Source organism: Takifugu flavidus, chromosome 5 (genome assembly GCF_003711565.1).
Source record: "Takifugu flavidus isolate HTHZ2018 chromosome 5, ASM371156v2, whole genome shotgun sequence".
Lineage (NCBI taxonomy): Eukaryota > Metazoa > Chordata > Actinopteri > Tetraodontiformes > Tetraodontidae > Takifugu > Takifugu flavidus.
The window spans coordinates 5,986,522-6,003,599 of NC_079524.1; the positions used below are offsets into that span (position 1 = coordinate 5,986,522).

Consider the following 17,078-nt stretch of genomic DNA (forward strand, 5'->3'; position numbering starts at 1 on the left):
AATATGACCATTGCGGTGTTACCTTTTTGTCACTTGCCTGCGTGTTTTTGCTGCTGTTGCGCTGTAAATTTCCCCATTGTGGGACAAATAAAGGAACCTTTTTTTCTTTGTAGTTACACACTAAAACCAAACTCTTGACAAAGAACTTTGTTTTAACCCTGGCTTAGCTGCTACTCCATCAAATGAGCTGTTTATTGGGTGCACCAGAAGAGGGATCAGACTTTGAAACATTCTGATTTAACAGTGATTTGTGCATCACTACTACAACAACATAGCTATAATCATACTATATGATTGAAAAACATCTAGTATTCCTACAAAAATATCTGTATGATATGTTAGCTTCATAAAGTACACGTTCAGTCTTAGTTTTGCAATTGTAAACTCTTAAGTAACATCTCATTATATGTGAGGGTTTACATCCCCTCTTCAGTGGCACTCCTCCTTTAATGGCGTTTCCATTTATTACTACCGTTCTTCTGGAATGCTGGGTGTTTTTTTATTAAATTACCAGATCCTCTGTCACAAAACAGTTATTCCAACATTCCTTACAGCAGGGGTCCCACGGGCTCCAAACTCCAGGTTGGTTTTCTGTACCACGAGGTAGACCACCGCTCTCACTAAGGAACTTGGGATCCCAGGTGAATGCCAGCGTCTCCCTGGTTCTGGGCCTCGTAGGACCGGGTTGATGACCCCTGCGCACATTCTTAACCTGTCGGACTTTGCTGAATCATTACGGATGTTGTGTTTGGAGGTGATGCACTCTAGATTTTCCAGAAAATGACGTTTATCATTTCATCATCTGCTATTCTTGGGATGAATCGCTCGGATGAAAACACAATACGATGCTGACAGATCTTCATCTCCGTGCTGCTCAGACGTTTTCCCGACGTGGTCTGTGGGGCTGCGACACCACCTTCATTCCACTGGGAATGTTTGCAAGAAGGAGCGATTCGTGTTTATGCTACCCAGAAAACGGGGCCAACTTCTCATCTATTGCCTATTTTGGTAAACAACAGAGACCAAGATGTGTAAACAGAACCCGTCGATCAGTTGTACAGTTGCGTTTTACTCTGTAAAATCCAACAAAAGTGATTTATCTCAAAAGTGCACGTAGTATGAAGGTTTAATTCCAAGTGAAGTGTTTTTCTATAGAGAGTGCATGTTTTGCCCATGCTGGCGTGAGCTTTCTACAGTTTCCTCGTCCAGTAAGACAAACCTTACGTAGTTTAAGACTCCAATTGGCCCATTTTCTAATGAGCGCCAACATATTGATGATTAAAAAGGAAATATAGGATACCTTGTGTTAAATAGACAAAACAGGGTTAATAAAAGACTCTTTAAACCAGAAAACAATTACAACACAAAAACAGTCTTATTTATAGCGTTAAAATCCTCTATAAATGTCACAAATGTGTTTTATTGGCACATAATGTAAACTATGGGTGACAGAGGATGATTGACCAGAATTTCTAATCAATCTGGCTTTTCTCTGAGGCAAAACAGTAACAGAACTTTGCAAAATGCATCTTGGATTATCAACCCTGAGAGTCTCACTTATAGAGTGTGTGTGTGTGTGTGTGTGTGTGTGTGTGTGTGTGTGTGTGTGTGTGCATCCGTGTGTTCTATCATCAAAAACACATGGGAAGAGAACAAATCAACACCAAATTGGCTGGAACTGTGAGGAAATCAGAGGGTTTTGTGGCCAAAAAACACATTTCCAGAGAAGAGGAGGCTGAATACAAGATTGTGACCAATTAATGCTCAATTTCTACACAAGTTTCGGGGTAAAATGTGCAATTTGCCTCGTTGCCCCGCTGAATCACTCGGGACAGTCCCGTCCGTATCGGCACCGCCCAGTTGGCTGCATCATCATCATCATCATCATCATCATCATCGTCTTCCTCATCCGGCCCAGCCAGCTCTGTTTCTCCGCTGAGGTCACAGCAGCCCTCCCCTCACACGCACCAGCTCGATCGGAGCGCAGCGATAAAGGGCGCCAGCGGCGTGGAGCTCAGCTCACTGCGAGAGGACGAGCCGAAGAGCTCCTGCTGAGAAGGCGATACGCTGAAGACGCAAAAGATCTCAAACTCGGTAAGAAGGAGGGTTTTTTGAACCGATTAAAACCGGTTTTATGGAGGAGTTTCGTGCACCAGCCTGTTCTCTGCTGGTGGTCTTATTGTGCTCATCTCTACCAATTTGTCCGCTTCAGAGCGAATAACTGTGAGGATTTTGCAGGCGTGTATTATTCAAGGGCTTGAGTTGCACATAGCGGTGTAGTAATAGGATATTACAAGACCTTCACCGAAGTTAAGCAGTTTTTTAAAAGATGGATACATTTAATTAACCCAATTCTATGGACACTTCACAGTTTTGATAATACTGATTTTGAGGGTTGTAATTATGCTGGTGTCACTTTTATGATCTTATTTCAACCTTGTTTTTTTTATCATTTCATTTTTTCACCTTCTTTGCGCTCATCAACCTGTTCGATCATCACAAACCCATCTCACACTCCCTCCCAGTCAAAGCTCTCCTCACTCATATCTCCCTATGACATCACTTTAAATCTTTTTGGACACAAAACTACATTGTTAGAAATGCCGGCGGTCCAGTTTGCTGCTGCCGGACGCTGCAGACGCTTGTTATCAAGGACTGGCTCTGTTATTACTCCTTTTCTTTTACACGTGTGTTTTTATGACATAGAGCCATAAGTCATAAAGCATCCCAGGCTCTTATCAGGCTAATGGGCTGGAGGATTTGGAGCTGGGAATCCTCCTCCCCGGCACATCCGTCACCACTGATACTCTTTATCGCTCCAACAGCGAGTTGTAGGTGGGGAGAAAGTAGAAGTTGTATCCGTTAGCAGCATTCCCGACATCACGGCCAGCTGTGTTTCTGACTCACGGGTCGTAAATCTCCAGCGTGGAGTATGTCAGCCAGAGGATAAAGATGGGTCACACAATGGCCACAGCAGCAGCAAAACCTCAAGCGTTAGCCTCTACTCTTATGCTCCCAGAAAGGTGCACATTATGCGAGAGCGAGGGCTGTCACAGCCAATCTGATGTGCAGGACATATAAACAGAGCTCAGTCTCGAGCTGCGGGTCACTGAAACTCCGGACAAAAACTTCCTTTTAATGCGCGGCCTGACTACTTTCAATTGTGTGTGAATCTATTGATGCTGCTAATCGGCAGAAATCCTATCACTGCCTCCATCTGTTCCTCTTCTTCGACCCTCCTTGGAAGCTGGGGTGACTCAGGACGACTCACAGTCTTTGTGCTGACCTCTGGGTTTTTTATTCATCCCCTTGCCCCCCCCCCCGCCAGGCCCCTTCTCCTCTTTCTCTCTCATCTCCACATACCTCTCTCATCCTCCCATATATTTCATTTCTAATGTCAACACCTGCTCTTGCTACATGTACTTGTCTTGGCTACAGGCTCCCGTTTCTTGTTAATAACCGAGCCTACGGCTCCCCAGCACAGAGGGATGGTCTAGTACAACAATGTGACCCTCTGTTCTTTAGACCGCAACTAGTTTTGTGAAGCTTGACTGAAAATCCTGGAGGAAGGAATGCATAATACCTTCTCACGGCTCACCAGCATGACGTTAAATGTCATAGCACACCCACACAAGAGACGTAAATGAAACTATTGGTCAGGTTAAATCCCAGCCATGTCCAGCCAGTTTGGCCAGAAATATACAGTTTATGTCCCATAAATGTTGCACTTCTCAGAACTATTGTTGTCATCAGAAAACTAAGGACTGTTAAAGTGCTACAATGGTGTCATAAAAGTGTTTCCTTTATCCTCTGGGTGCCAGTGTGGGCAGTCCACCCATCCGCCATTAAGGTTTAATATTTCACTAGCAAAGAAACACACACACATGAGCTTAACGTCACATTTAGGTGCAACTATGTTTCCTGCATGCCTTCTAACCACACTACCAATTTTAGACTTTGACATTTCCTCCTTGTTACTGGAAGACAAGAATGTGTCACCTGTAGCCCTCGCAGCCTCAGAGCAGAATCATCATTGCACGTCCGTGCCAGTGCGTTCGCCACAGATACGGCGGCGGCCGTCCCAGCACTTTTGAAAATACTGCGGAGTGCACGGCGGCCCAGAGGGCGAGGCCTTCAGATCCGCTGCACGTTTGTGGGGGTTCGGCGCTGCATCTCAGGCCACTGCTGTGAAGCCACGGCTGACTCACCGTCTGCTTGGCATTGCATCCAAACCTGTTTTAATTCCTTCCATTCATATTTGACCTACTAGGAGAACCGCAATAACTGTTTCAGGCTGCGTTTGCGACTCAACGTGTCTCAACTGAGTGTAACCGAAAAATGCCTTAATCGTTTCAGCGTTAGTGGGTCAGTGGTTTATGCTTACTAGAGCATATCGACTCATCTGGAGATGTGTTTTTTTTTTTTTTTTTTAATCAAGGATTTCTTTTCTCCTTTAGTTAGGGAAAGTTGGGGGGCCCCAAGCACCCTTTAATTGTGTACAATTATGTGTGTTCAAGTGCATTAAATGTTTCAAAAGAGACCACAAACACAACACAAACATGGACCATTTGTACTGCAGGATCCTCAGATGAACGCCCACACGGGGCCCCCTGTGTGACCCAAACCACAGCGTGTTAAAAGGGGTGGGATGGACACACGGTCTAATCGGACGCGTGCATGTGCTGCATGTTTGAGTGTGTCCATATGTTGATATGCATGCACATTTCCTGAATCGCACGAGGCCTTCTCTGGCATTACTTTAGCAGGAAACACATGTTTTTAGCTGACAGGGCAAGAGGGAGCAAACAGAGCCCAACAGCTGCACAAAGGAAACAAAAAGGAAAAGGAGGCTGCTGTGGCCCTGCCAGCGAGGCTCGTTCTGGGGGCAAAAGTGCAGGTCGTTGGGTGTTTTTTATTCGTCTAAAGGCTAAGAGAGATCACAGGGGACCCGTCCTCTTAATGGTGAGTGAGTGTGAATAAGTGTGGCTGTTTTTAAAAGTCCGACCCTGAGAGGGACTCTTAGTTCCCTTGGACAATAAGCAGAGCGAAAAAGTAAAGTCTGGTGTAGCGACAATAATTAGCCCCACATTCCTGAGCACTTTGTGTGCGTTGCTGTTTAACTGATGTATGAAAACAGTGCTGTTCTTTATTATCTCGCTCAGCCACAGATGATGATTCAGGGGAGGGCTTGAAAACGTGAGCTCATGTGTCTGTCTGTAAAATCTTTCATGTGGCGTCAACAGCTGATACAGCAATTCTTTTAGTTTGGAGAGCCCTTTGTTGTAATCGCTAAAATATTGCGTGTGCGCCTCACACCTGCAGGACAGTTTAAATATATATCAGCATTTCCTGAAAATTCCCTTAAAATGCACCCATAATTTTTTGAGGTATTTTGCTAACAGACACATGGCAGCTGTCACATGACCTCTATGCCGCAGGTAATAATCCCCTTCAAAAGAGAAAAAGGAACTAGTCTAATATTAAAAGCTAGCAGGAAAGTGCTAAAGCGACATACGAGCCTTGCTCAAGGGTTCTCCTTTTTGAGTCATGTGGCAAAAACACAGCTGGGAGTTTTCTGTTTAGAGGGGGAATGCTGTCAGTGTGGTGCACAAAGCCTCGGCTGTGCATGCTTCCTGTCATCCCTTCAGAAATATCCCCACTTGGTTGTTTTTGATGTGGAGCTCAGCATCTAATTTAGGATTCATTGAGGATAATCTCCTTCCTGTTTACTCCCATCCTGGAAGTCATAGATGAAATAGGATAAATGGGAAAACCATTTAGGCAGGAAGATGACTGAAACATGTTCCCCTGTCAGCTAAAACATTCTGTCTAAACTAAAACGACTTTCCTACAAGCACCTGACTTTGTCCAGTATTTCCCCTCATGTGTGACCCTGCAGCAGCTTAGAGGAAGAAAGCTGTACAGATAAAGTATACAGCTGGGAGAAGGTGACCAGGGCTGATAGTGTGATCACCGTCCAATATTACTATTATCAATATTCAATTCCGTCTAGTAGAATATAAATGTCTCAATTCACAACTTCTATTCTTATTTCACAGCGACCATGAACAGAACTTTCCTCGTCTTTTTGTCTGCTCTCTGCTGCTGCCTAGCGGACAACGTGAGTACTGCACCCAACATTTCCCAATATTGAAGCCGTAATTGTTTAAAAATAATTTTAAAGTTATTTCAAACCAAGACAGAAGCAATAGCAACATAACATTTTAAAAAGCTTTCTGTGTTCTTGCAGCAGGTAGACCTCATTCGCACGAAAAGAGGAACCCGATTTTACAGAGGTGAGCCTGACCGGCAGTCATCTAGACGGACGCTTTTGATAATTCATGTCAAGAACCCGCCACCTTCCCTTGACACCTCCCGTGAGCCCCATCACACTTGCATAGTTTTTACCCCCAATAACACTACCACAATCACCCTCACTGTCTTTTAATTCACTGTTTTTGTGCTCCTTCCTGTCGGCATAGCGAGCTTCTCCTGCTGTGATGTGACCCAGATGTGTGTTTTACACGTATACTAATGTTCCATGTGCATGTGTGTGTTTTCTCAGTATATTGTGTGGATAGCGAGACCTCAGCCATGCGTAGTTCTGGCGAAACCTGGCTGCGTTGGAGGGGCCAGCGTGTGGAATATTGCCGTTGTGCAAGAGGACAAGAACTTTGTCACATTGTGCCTGTCATAAGTGAGTGTGGATGGATGCGTAACGCCGGACACACACAAACACACGCACTCAGGTGTTGATCGTCCGATTTAAATTCCTTTAACAGCTTCTTTTAATATGAATCTCTCGGCCAGTCTCTGTGTCCTTGTCCTACCACATAACTGTCCCTCTCCTCCAGTGTGCCTGCACCACTCACGTGTCCATAATCCCTGTGATTCCAGCGCGCCACATGACCCACTGCAGCGTTTCTGTGTTTTTGAGTGGGTGTATTTAGTCTAAGATGCACCTTGCCAGGCATTGCTTCCTGAGCACTTTCACTCCAGCCGTGAATTCGACCGCCGCGCCTTCGGATAAATTCAAACCACATTTTCAGACCGCCAAACTGCCAGTTTTTTTTTTTTTTTTTTTTTTTAAATAACACTAGTATTTAGGAAATGCTGAAATAACAAATGAAAAAGCAGAGTGACGATGGTTTCGAACCAGTTCTGCTCCAGAAAAAAAGAATGACATCACATTATAAAGCTATAAAAATACGGGGTGTGATACAAGAGCCACGGAGCAGGCACACACACACACACACACACACACACACATATGCATCAAATTTCCATGAAACATGTGCAGCACAGGGATGACAGATGTGTGTGTCTGTTCACAGGCTGCTACACCTCTCAGTGCTATAATGGAGGGACGTGTAAGGAGGCCGTCTACACCTCGGACTACATCTGCCAGTGTCCGACGGGCTTCAGCGGGACTCACTGTGAGATCAGTAAGTCCCTCTTAAATCACGCTAATCAATGAAGCCACTCATTCCGGAATCACGCTTTGTTGTTTTGCCCAAATACACCAAAGACTCATGCGCCTCATGAAGGTCGCAGCTGGTAACGCGTCAAGATAAAGTCACATTCTGACGCCAGAGACGTGGTTTGGAAAAGAGAAGAAAAAACTCCATAAACCACGGAAAGACAGTTTGGGATGTGAATGTTTTTGTTTCTACGGCTTTCGACACGCCCCACCCTTTCAGTGGGATAATTATTCGAACCCAAGTAAAAGGGTAATGAGACACGATGTCCAGACCCAATAATTCCGCCGGCTCTTGCGTTCAACACAGTTTACGGTTGACCATTGTTGCAAACCACAAATTGCGGAAAAAAAAAGAAAAAGGTGCTTTAAAAGCTCACGAGGACCCCAGCTGACGCAAATGGGTCCACTGGTTCTATAAACAAACTTCATAATTCCTCCCAAGTTATTTTTGTAACGAGGCTGATGAAATATCGGGCATTATATCCTGGTAAAACTAGTTTTTTCTCCTCAATAGACACTAATGAGAAGTGCGCTGTGGGCCGGGGTGAGGGGTACCGTGGCACATGGAGCATCAGCCACTCGGGGGCGGAGTGCATCAACTGGAACTCCACAACACTGAGAGGAAGGAGGTTCACAGCCAGGAAGACGGACGCCAGCAGCCTCGGACTGGGCAACCACAACTTCTGCAGGTAAAGTGCTGGAAACTCAAAGCGGTTTTGAACCTGGTGGAGAAACCGGAGCATTTAAATGTTTACTTGTCCCCTTTTTTTCCCCCTCAGGAACCCTGACAACGACAGCACCCCGTGGTGTTTCGTCTATAAAGGCACCCAGGTCATCTGGGAGTTCTGCTCTGTTCCCAAATGTCCTGAAGGTGCAGTTTCTCACAAATGTGCTCAAGCGAACGATTGCAGTCAACCACCTTAACGCTTTGTGTCGCTGCTTGTTTTGAGCAGATCGGTACCACGAATGCATGCTGGGCTCTGGTCTGACATACAGAGGAACCGCGTCTGTCACTAAGAGCGGCTCTCGCTGCCTCCCGTGGGACAACCCGGCCATAACGCACAAGCTCAACAATGCTTGGAGGTCTGATGCACTGAAGCTGGGGCTGGGCGGCCACAATTTCTGCAGGTAGGTGTTCCAGTATATAGAAATAAAAGGGAAAAGAGTCTGGAAAAGTCTGGTTTTCAATGCAGTTTCTTCTCCCTTTATCCAACAGAAATCCAGATGGGGACGTAGGTCCATGGTGCCACGTTTATAAGAACATGCGTCTAACGTGGGAGCTGTGTGATGTCCCTAAATGCTGTGAGTTAACCCATGATCCTATAATCAAGATGCAGTCACTTTTGAATTCAAACAGTTAAGGTCAAAGGTCACGTGTCATCAGACTGACCCAGCTATTGTCTTTATTTAGCCAAACCAGCCATCCTGACCACCTCTGGCCCCCGTGCTCCTACCAACACTAATAATAAAGGTATTACCGCTTCACGTCCTGTGATGATCACCGTTTCCACTTCCTCTGATGGGTTTGGCGCGTAGTAACCATTACCGACCATCATGTCCGCTCTGTAGCAACCTGCGGCCAGCGGTTGGACAACACCCTGAATCACCCGGTGTTCCGCATGTTTGGGGGCAGAGAGAGCGACATCACCGAGCAGCCGTGGCAGGCGGTCATCAACGTCTTCCAGAGGCGTCACAAGCAGCACTTTTACAGATGTGGAGGGGTCCTGATTGATTCCTGCTGGATCCTGACTGCGGCGCACTGCTTTGAAGAAAAGTAAGAGCGGAACCGCCGCAGTAAAGCCGACACATCTGCAGGAGATGAAACACGTTCTATGCTCGTCTTGTCAGTGAGAAAGTTGAAAATCTGGAGGTGATTCTGGGGAGAACTTTCCGGAAAATGAATTCCAGCAGCGAGCAGATCTTTGGTGTCGAGAAGTACTGGATACACAAGAAGTTCGAGTCAGAAACATTCGACAATGACATCGGTAAGCGAGCATTTCGGTTTTCTAACCTGTCGGAAACAAACTCCTCTTTAACCACTAAGGCGTACGTTTCTGGGCCCTTCTTTCTTCGTACTTTCCCTCATTGGTTTTCTTCCCACTGCAGCCCTCTTGAAGCTGAAGACAGATATCGGCATCTGTGCCATCAACTCTCCGGAGGTTTACCCAGTGTGCCTCCCCGAACGTGGCCTGGTGCTGCCCGACTGGACCGAGTGCGAAATCTCGGGCTACGGAAAAACTACAGAATGTAAGCTGCCCTCAATCACTCATGCAGTTTTATGGCATTCCCCAGATTGTCCAGCAGAGGGCGGCGTTACACATACGACTATTTAACATAATTACTGTCTCCAGTTTCACCTGAGTACTCCGAGCGCGTTAAAAGAGGCCACGTTCGCCTGTGGCCCAATGAGCGCTGTGTGCCGGACGTGCTGTCGGGACGGACAGTTACCTCCAATATGCTGTGTGCGGGCGACACCCGAGGCCGGGATGACGCATGCAAGGTGAGAATGTCACAGTCTGCCGGGGGTCGTAGTGTTGCGCAATGTCACAAAACTTCCCATTCTTGATTGTGTTTTTTTTCCTTTTGGCTCTGGTTTAACCACAGGGAGATTCTGGGGGTCCTCTCGTCTGTCGAAACAACGACAGGATGACCCTGATGGGCGTGATCAGCTGGGGTGATGGGTGTGGACAGAAGGACAAGCCCGGGGTCTATACCCGCGTCACCCGCTACATCGATTGGATCAATGGCAGAATGAAAGCCAATCCTTTGTAAAGCCACGAGAGACAGAGCAGGTGCAGTTTAGGGACCGTGAAGGTCAAACATGGATACAGTTATCCTTGAGGAGATGGCCAGGGAAGACCACCAGACTCTCGTCGCTTTCGTCCATCACCCTGAGATGGGGAGATGAGGTTTTAGAGAAGCGGGACCTCAGCTAATCTGTGATATTTTTGTATTTTCACCCTCAGAATTTTGACATTTTCTCAGCATACTGAGGGTTTTGGGAGGACAAAAATCGGAAACAGCAGGATGGTCCAATGCTTCTGGTTTATATAGGAGTCACACTGGCTGACTTGAGGTCAGCTGTTCTTCACCCAACACAAGCACTTGCTCAGAACAGGAGTTTCGGTGCTTTTTAACTATTTCTGTGACGTCATGTTGGCGTAAAAGCCACATTTTTAGGTTTGCCAGCTCACAAGTTTATCTGCTGGTTCAGATTTTTTTTAACTCTGACAATGCTGACATTCAGACCTGTGTCAGGTTTTTAAGCTTCGTTATGGGGGAAGCTCAATCTCACTTGGTTTTTTTCTCACGTACACAAAACCTGGGTTGAGCCCAGAATGTAAATAACTTGTAAATTCTGATTTTATGAAAGTTCTCAAAGTATAATCAACTATTTGTCTCATATTCCAAACTTAGACTGCAGAGCACCATAGAAAACGTTCGCTTTGTGACCATGACTGTTTTATTTTTTCAACTTAATATTTATGTTTGTTATTTTGTATAAACTGCACTTATTTTGCAAACTGTACTTAAATAATTTATTGTCTTTGACATTATACAGACATCTACCATCATCTTTTTGGGCTAATAAACAGTATACAAAATGCATCATTTGCTTCTCTTTGTCTTGAATAGGTGATATAAAGGTGCATGCAGTCATTAGAAAAATGTGGTATTTCCAGCTGTCCATGAACTCTAAGATATTTTGTTAAAAACTGTCAATCAATTGGACCATGAGGTGAAAACTGTCAAAAGGGACCTGGATAACTGGGCAAGAGCTGCTGAAAGTGAACATCTTAATGTGAAATGTTTCACTGAATGTGTGAGTGCATCTTAAAAACAGGATGCGCGTGGGAGAAGTGGCTGGAGGAGGAATGTAGTGTGAGTTCCAAAACAGAAAGTCCACCAGATTTAACGAGAGGATGACTGATATTTATTGTGCAAGACCCTGACAAGAAGGGAGAAGAAGATGAATATAACAGCATTCATCATGGAACAGGGGCTCAAATTAAAAGAGTTTTTTATTATTTTTTAAAAAGTTTGAAAGATTTTTTTTTAATGTATATATCAAAATGTCAAATTGCAGACTTCAGAAGGTTTGAGTATACTCGATAACGTTTCCCATGAAGACATCTAACGGTGACTGAAGAAGCCCTGAGGGTGGTTGTACTTGAACGGCTTCAGACGATTGGGTCCCCTGAGGGAGACACAACTGTCAGAGATCCAGAAACTCTTCCCGTCTTTACAGTGTGTCAAAAAATAGTTGTTTAAATGTACCTCACGATGCGTAGACACATCTTCTCCCGCGGGAACTCTCTCGGCCCCTCCACGCCATCGTCTTGCCCTTCAGTCTCCAGGTACACGTCCAAACAGACACAGAGACGTGAGATCTGATTGGTCAAGAGCTGGTGACCCGGATGCGGCCCCTGTAGTTCATTTTTGAACACGTTCACTTCGCTCTCCATAGCCTTGTAAAAGGAGGCAAAGGTGGGGAAACCTGTTAGTATTAGAGTGTGCACAACACTCAGCTATAGAGCACGTATGGCAGAAAGCAGTCGTACCCTGAGGTTGTCGTCAGTTTGTCCGCTACGCTCCCCCTTCCAGCTGAGGGACAGGGAGAACAGAGGAGAGACCTCTGGGTAACGGGGATTCAGCACTACGGCGGCCTGGAGGCAAGCTGCACACAGTTTAAGGCAGGGATTTTCTTTTAAACACTTAAAATGACAAATAGTGGGCAAATAACCAGCAGCACAAAGACTCACCTGTGCCCCTCTCCACCACACCCATAAAATACAGATCAGTCTCCTTTGCCAGCCCAGCATCAGTGACATGTTGTGTATAAGGCAGGTCCTACATGGACAAAAATATGGAACTTCTTAGTATTAGACATTAACTGTAATGCTGCACGCACACATGCATACAATAATACACACACCCTGTACTCTTCATAGGTGATAGCGACCCAGCGAACTAACCGGGACATGATCTTAGCAGGGAACAGGTACAAGCACTCACTGGAGACCGGGATGATGCTGTGCTCTGATGACACAAGAACGATTAAGTCTGAATATCTTTGTAAATTATTTCATCTGGTGGTGGTACAAGGAACATACCCAGTGAGGCGAACTGTCGGTGTAAAGCTAAGCGGGACTGGAGTCGTCGCTTGAGCAGCTTCATGGTTTTCTCCATCTGGCTGGCACTCAGGGAGCTGCCACTGCAAACACTCTGGGAAAGAACGAGAGTGCGCCAGCATTATACCAGTAAGTGTCTGTGCTCCTATTGGATGACAGTACGGATAAACACCCACCTCCGAAGCACCCACTGGAAACTGCAGTCCTCCCAGGTTCTGGACCCACATGTAGGGATGGCCGAGTTCCTCCACATAATCACTGAAGCAAACAATGCTAGAAAAAAAAGAAGAAGCAACAATTAAACCACAAATGTTTAATAAATGCGGCGTTGATGCTTGCGTTTCCGGTTTGTAGCCGTCTTTGATATTCTCACCTGACTTTATCAAACTGGTAGCGGTTAGCCGGGTTGGGGGTTTCTCCTCCGTGGTCACCGGCGTACAGACAGCTGAGCAGAGTGTCTGATTTCAGCAAATCCCTGAAAAAGAAAACAGTCTTAAACACTTTCCACTCCGATGCAGATGAGCGAACGTGCACACAACACACCCTCCGCTGATGGTTGTGTTGAGATCCGTGGGAATGGACACTTTGGTCTTCACTGTCATGATGTTCAGATTCATCAGATAGTAGAAGTAAAGATAAAGGATGCTGCCATCTGTGGGAACAAACCAGAGATCAAGAAATCCAACATTTAATGCCACAGAGGCCCAACGAACTAATCATTTATTTCAACTATATAGGGTAGAAACAAAAAACATTTTATACACTGAAAAGTTAGCACTGGGTCGGAAAAATAAAGGAATGTGGAAAGATTCCCTTTACCACAGCATGCGTTAGGCCTGTAGACAGTGACAGACGGGTAGAAGAGCTTACCTTTACACTTGAGATCTATGCAGAGAGACAGAGGGTGCCTTTTCAGCATCTCCCTTCTTTTGTCATCCAGCTGGCCACCTGTAGTGGCTCGTCTCCGTTTCTGAAAGGTAAAAGAAAAGAAAACAACTGAAGGCAGGAAACGATCAATAACATCCACAAAACTATAAAGTGATAGTTGAGGAACGGTTATGTGTCAGAATAGAGTGTGTTTATTAAGATCTGAGCACGAGCGTGCGTGTGTGTGTGTGTGTGTGTGTGTGTGTGTGCAGCGCACCGTTTTCTCCTGCTCTTCCTCTGCATCTGAATCGCTTTCATCATCTGTGGGAAAGCAGAAAGTGTTGATAAATCTGAGAAACTGTCGAACCCAAACACGGCAGAGTCCAACTGGAAAATCAGCTGCACAAAGATGCGTCTCATAAATGTGGAGTCACGTGAGTATAGAATTATTGTTAGTACCCTGGGAATCCTCTTGAGGTTTGGATAGAGCCTTGGCCTCATCCACGTCACCATTGATGGAAACAATCAGGTTTTTATCTGAAATAGAAATAAAAAAGTGCATTGACACTCCAGAGTGTGTTTTGGACTCCAACCAGTACAACTTGACCGGTCCTGGCTACCCACCACAGGCCTCGCCGTAGGCATTAGCTTGAACAAACAGGACATAGAGAGGAGGGGGGAGGTGGCGGGCAACCTCTGTTTGTTTCTGGGTTTGTTCAAAAGGCATGGACAGATACTGCTGCACAGGAATTGATGCCTGTGGTTGGAGACAAACAGGAAGATGGATCACTGATTGCGATTAGACAATAAATATGCATTTTTAGAAACACTCACTCATGGAGGGTAATTATCTGACTTGATCAAAAAAAGATACTTATATTGTGCTTTTATTGTCCAAATAACCTGAAATGCTAGCAATAAAGTTGTTATACCTGCATAATAGCAGTCAGTCCAGGCTGCAAGCTTGACAGATGTTCTTTTTTCACCTCAATGCTCTTCTGGATCTTTTCTTTTGAGGACAGTGATTCCTTGTATTTCTCTGCCAGCCTGAGAGTTTAAGCAGAGGGGTTAATTCATGCTTTATGGCTTCAGAGAAGCATGTTTTGAGGGCAGTATGCGACTTGTGTGCGATGACACGTGCAGGTTACGGACCTCTTCCTCTGTTCAAGCTCCCAGTCCAGTCGTGCCAGTGTGAGTTGATGGGAATCGGTTTTCGTGAGGTTGGGCCTTGAAATGTCTGGCGGGGCGTCCTTGTAAAACTCTTCCTCAGGAACCAAGTCGATTTCTTCATGTTTAGACCTGGTGTAAAAAAAGATATGTCAATGAACTCTTCAGTTCTCACACAATATTAACTATACCACATATGTACATTTTAAACGATATTTAAAACAGTGGACACCGTCAACAAAAAACTATGGGTTGGGTCCAAACATGGGTTGGGCCAGTATGCTGGCCATGCAAGAACTGGGGCATTTTCAGCTCCCAGGGTTTGTGTACAGATCCCCACATCATGGGGCCGTGCATTATCACGCACGTTCCTATGCCACACCCATGATGTGGGTGGACTATCTCGGCAAAAGATATATATTTAGAAGAAAGATTTAAACAGATTTGTGAACAATATTTGAGTGAAATAGAACCTTTGTGTACACAGAAAAAGTCTTAGATTATTGAGTTCAGCTCATACAGAAATGGGAGCCAAAACAAAAGTGATTAATGTATATTTTTGATCACTGTATATGTGAAATTATACTCAGAAGCATGACTAAACGCATCTATATTTATAATGGATGTCTTCAATACCTGTGGTGAGGTGCGTGTGGACTGATTTCAAGACCCAGAATAGATCCAAGGCCTGATTAAACTCAGAAGTTCAGATCCCCTCTTATACACAATACACAAATCTCTTACTGTTCTTTCTGCATAATGGGAAAACCTCTATTACAACTGCAAATAAGACATTTTGCAGAATATTCTTTACTAACTTGAACTCCAGACACTTGCTGATCTCCTTCTGAAGATGCAAAACCTCATACAACAGGTTCTGGAGTTGAAGGTGCAGCACGTCGACTCGCTGCTTCGCCTGGAAGAGACACCACCGTTCAGAGACAATAAAGAGCATAAAAAGACTCTGGTGAGGCATAGCCCCATTTTCTAATTGGTGTAAGGTCTTTATAGACTTACTTCATGCGTCTGGTCCCTGCCTCTCTTCAATCGTATGTGAGTAAGGCGATTAAGTTTTTTCAGATTCATGAAGAGGATGCAGCTCTGCATACGTTTCTGCTCCACCTCGACACACTGAGAGCAGATGTGAATTTTATTGCTTAACATTTGTATTTAGAACACAGGCACAAATTTGAGAACAAATCTGCATGGTTTCTTTCTTTAAACATGCATCTTACCCCCTCCTTGGCTCCGTTTGCTTTAAGATTCTGAATCTCGCTCATCAGATTAGCCAGACTGTCACACGACTCCTTAAATTGCTTGTAATCTTGCTTGGCATCCCTGCTGTCCAGCTCAACCTCCTCACTATACACTCGTATCTCCTGAAAGTTGAAAAAAACAAACCAAAACAACAATGGTAACCCTGAACCATTGAAAGATGTTCACATAAGTTCAACTCACTTATCTTCATACTCAAAAAGGGGGGTTCAATAGACAAATAATTTAAATTGAAGCAATTCAATCTCCCCAAGTTCCTCTATAATCTTTGCCATTGTCAGGTAATATTTGTCTGGAATACTCCGGGTCTAATGTCCCAAGTTGGTCGAGGCTGACATCTGATGAGAACCCCCACTGCGGCCCACCACTGATATTTTAACTATAATTGTAATCTTTCGTTTACATTGTATTTGCGAATAACAAGTGCAGACTGGAGATTTTATCAACTTCGATTATCTTCAACCACTAGACAGTTGGTCCAACAATTCGGGCTTTATGCGGCCGTAGGTCGATACCTGCTGGTCTCCTTCAACGCGACCTCGCTTCATCTCTGGGACCGCTCCTTCGCCCCGGAGAACCTTCGACTTTCGCTTCTTCAGGGTATCAGACGACATTGGTGCCTGCGAAAGGATTGGGGATATATGGGGGGGAAATCTGATAAAATCTGAAAACTTTCTGGCAATAGTTTCGCAGCATTTCTCTGCCAGCGGACAGCTAACGTTAGCATAGTAGCTGTTTCAGATGAACAACAGGCTAGGTGCCCTTAGCTGCTCGGCTTATAAAACCCATAGACTCTAACGCTGATATATTTTTTACCAGACTTGTATGCCGTTTAGCTTACCTGTGTAACGGTTGAGTTTATCTGAAAATACAAGACCGCTCGAAAACCACTTTTTTTATTAGCAAAAGGAAGACCAGTATAAAACAGTTGACGGAAGCCCTGAAGTACCAAAATTACTGGTTAGCGTCGACGAACGTGCCTACACTGCCCCCTACAGTCAGACGCTCTTATTGAAAATATCCAGTATATGTCTCTGGAACTATTCAATATGCTATATACAGTATATGTGTGTGTGTGTGTAAATATGCAATACAAAAGGTCAAAGCCACATATTTTTTGTAAAAATGTATTTACATCTGGTTGAAAAGTAATAAAA

At 44.9% G+C, this 17,078-nt stretch overlaps 2 protein-coding genes across 7 annotated transcripts; one reads left to right on the plus strand and one right to left on the minus strand.

Annotated features, from left to right (window-relative positions):
- Positions 1–1,617: 1,617 nt before the first annotated feature.
- On the plus strand, positions 1,618–11,089 carry plat (plasminogen activator, tissue). 6 transcript variants are annotated; one of them, XM_057033962.1, is made up of 15 exons: positions 1,619–2,094; positions 6,060–6,121; positions 6,251–6,377; positions 6,566–6,697; positions 7,335–7,445; positions 7,995–8,169; positions 8,260–8,351; positions 8,434–8,608; positions 8,697–8,782; positions 8,892–8,951; positions 9,050–9,254; positions 9,329–9,465; positions 9,587–9,727; positions 9,832–9,980; positions 10,085–11,089. In XM_057033962.1, the coding sequence occupies exons 1-15, from the start codon at positions 1,761–1,763 to the stop codon at positions 10,250–10,252; spliced, it is 2,154 nt and encodes a 717-aa protein (XP_056889942.1). In that variant the 5' UTR covers positions 1,619–1,760; the 3' UTR covers positions 10,253–11,089. The 6 variants fall into 6 exon arrangements, with proteins under 6 accessions (XP_056889944.1, XP_056889942.1, XP_056889943.1 ...); XM_057033963.1 differs by having other exon boundaries at positions 1,624–2,094; positions 6,251–6,296; XM_057033965.1 differs by lacking the exon at positions 1,619–2,094 and adding an exon at positions 4,813–4,962.
- Positions 11,090–11,399: 310 nt separating this feature from the next.
- Positions 11,400–16,918, minus strand: thoc5 (THO complex 5). Its single transcript, XM_057033968.1, has 20 exons — positions 16,763–16,918; positions 16,437–16,541; positions 15,882–16,025; positions 15,664–15,777; positions 15,465–15,562; positions 14,632–14,778; positions 14,412–14,526; positions 14,104–14,236; positions 13,939–14,016; positions 13,757–13,800; positions 13,483–13,582; positions 13,156–13,264; positions 12,986–13,087; positions 12,789–12,885; positions 12,595–12,706; positions 12,417–12,520; positions 12,244–12,331; positions 12,043–12,158; positions 11,759–11,949; positions 11,400–11,678 (listed from the first exon to the last, which is right to left on the minus strand). The coding sequence occupies exons 2-20, from the start codon at positions 16,533–16,535 to the stop codon at positions 11,615–11,617; spliced, it is 2,055 nt and encodes a 684-aa protein (XP_056889948.1). The 5' UTR covers positions 16,536–16,541; positions 16,763–16,918; the 3' UTR covers positions 11,400–11,614.
- Positions 16,919–17,078: the final 160 nt, after the last annotated feature.